The sequence below is a fragment of the Propithecus coquereli genome, unplaced genomic scaffold (genome assembly GCF_000956105.1).
Source record: "Propithecus coquereli isolate 6110/MARCELLA unplaced genomic scaffold, Pcoq_1.0 Scaffold1, whole genome shotgun sequence".
Lineage (NCBI taxonomy): Eukaryota > Metazoa > Chordata > Mammalia > Primates > Indriidae > Propithecus > Propithecus coquereli.
Window position 1 is genome coordinate 10,461,461 of NW_012133857.1, and position 1,685 is coordinate 10,463,145.

General features: G+C 38.5%; 1 protein-coding gene across 1 annotated transcript in view; it reads right to left on the reverse strand.

The window, feature by feature from the left end:
• Positions 1–1,685, reverse strand: part of KIF9 (kinesin family member 9) — a 55,158-nt gene that overhangs the window by 42,583 nt on the left and 10,890 nt on the right. Inside the window, exon 4 of the mRNA XM_012638105.1 lies at positions 565–789. Within this exon, the coding sequence (XP_012493559.1) occupies positions 565–789 (225 nt within the window). The remainder of the gene's footprint in view (positions 1–564; positions 790–1,685) is intronic.

A 1,685-nucleotide genomic window follows, 5' to 3' on the forward strand; every position in this document is an offset into this window, starting at 1 on the left:
AGGCACATGCCACCATACTCAGCTAATTTTTAAAAAACATTTGTTGTAGAGACAGGGACTCACTATGTTGCCCAGGCTGGTCTTGAACTCCTGGCCCTCAAGTGATCCTCCCACCCCAGCCTCCCAAAGTGCAAGGATTACAGGCGTAAGCCACCACGCCAGGCCAGCCTATAACACTTTTAAAAGAATAACACATACTTGATTGATTTGTAAGAGCTTTTTACATACTAAAGATGGTAATCCTTATATTTTCTATACTACAAGTGCTCATGATTTAATGTTAACTGAGAAAAAGGATGTTAAGAATAATTTCAACTATGTAAAGAAAACCATTGAACTGGAAAAAAGCCTGGAAGGAAATAAGCTAAATTATGTATTATTATTGCCTTCTGTAAAAAACAGATGAGTGAATTCTTTTTTGCTCCTGTATTTTTTTCAGTACTACGTGGACTTGCTAGATGAGCATATATTAATTTTCATTCTGATTATCAAAGTAAGTGAAAAACTAAGCAGGAGGGAGGGAAGGAAGGAAAGGAAAGGAACCCTTAGACTTGATCATCTCACCTCAAAGAGGAGGCTGAATGCATCCTCCTCCTGACTTGTGAGGTGGACCGACAAGCCCTTAATGAAGACCCCTTGAGAGTTTTCCACGATGGTCATTGGTGTGACTGAGGGTCCAACATAGGGCAGAGTGGACAGGAGATCAAACAGGCTCTCATTATAGATTTCCAGGTAGGAAACACGCACAGTGATGGCATGTGTGGGACGTTCTTCAATCATCCTAAAAACCTAGATGGGAGATTGAACAGCAGTCACCAAGAGCAGAGAAGGGAACATCAAGAAGTATAAGATAATCTTTGTCCTAAGGGAATTCACAGTCCAATTGGTGTGATGGTTATCATCAATAACACTAATTACTATTAGTCCATCAGATGATACTTACCATCGTCTTGTAGTTTTTTGAGGCTTGACTTACAGATTGGCTAATATTTGTACAGTCCCCAGTAGAGGCATGATGAATGGAAAGGACTCTAAAGATATCTTATTTTGTGGGGCCTCACCATGTACATGACCCTTTCATACCTATTATTTAATTCCATCCTCATAAATCCCCTGTGATTGAGGCAAGCAGAGGCAATACACATTTGTGGAAGGCTCCATGCAATAAAATTATTTGTCCATGGTCACTCTGCTAGCAAGAGTAGAAGTGAAGCCAGAACTCAGCCTTCTCAACTCCCAATACCCTCCCCAGTACTTACCAAGCAAGTGACTTTGAACTGGTCTTTCTCCCTCTGTGGATTTTAATCTCTCAAATGCGGAATGGGGCTAGATAATCCCTGAGGTCCCACCTTCCTCTAAGTGTTTAGAACTGTGCTGTCCAAAATGGTTGACACTAGCTACAGATGGCTGCTGAGTACCTGAGATGTGGCTAGTGCAAATTAACTGAATTTTAAATTTTATTTAATTTAAATTAAAAAACTGATACTTGATTCAGTTACTGGTAAACTTTTAAGTATATCTGGAACAATCTGGATATGTAAATCTACTTTTCAACTCTAAATTTCATGAAATCTAAATACAGATCAAGTATTTCTTATGAATATTTAGTATCTAAATTGAAATGTGTTCTAACTATAAAAAACCATTGGAGTTCAAAGATTTAGAATGAGAAAAAGAATGTAAAA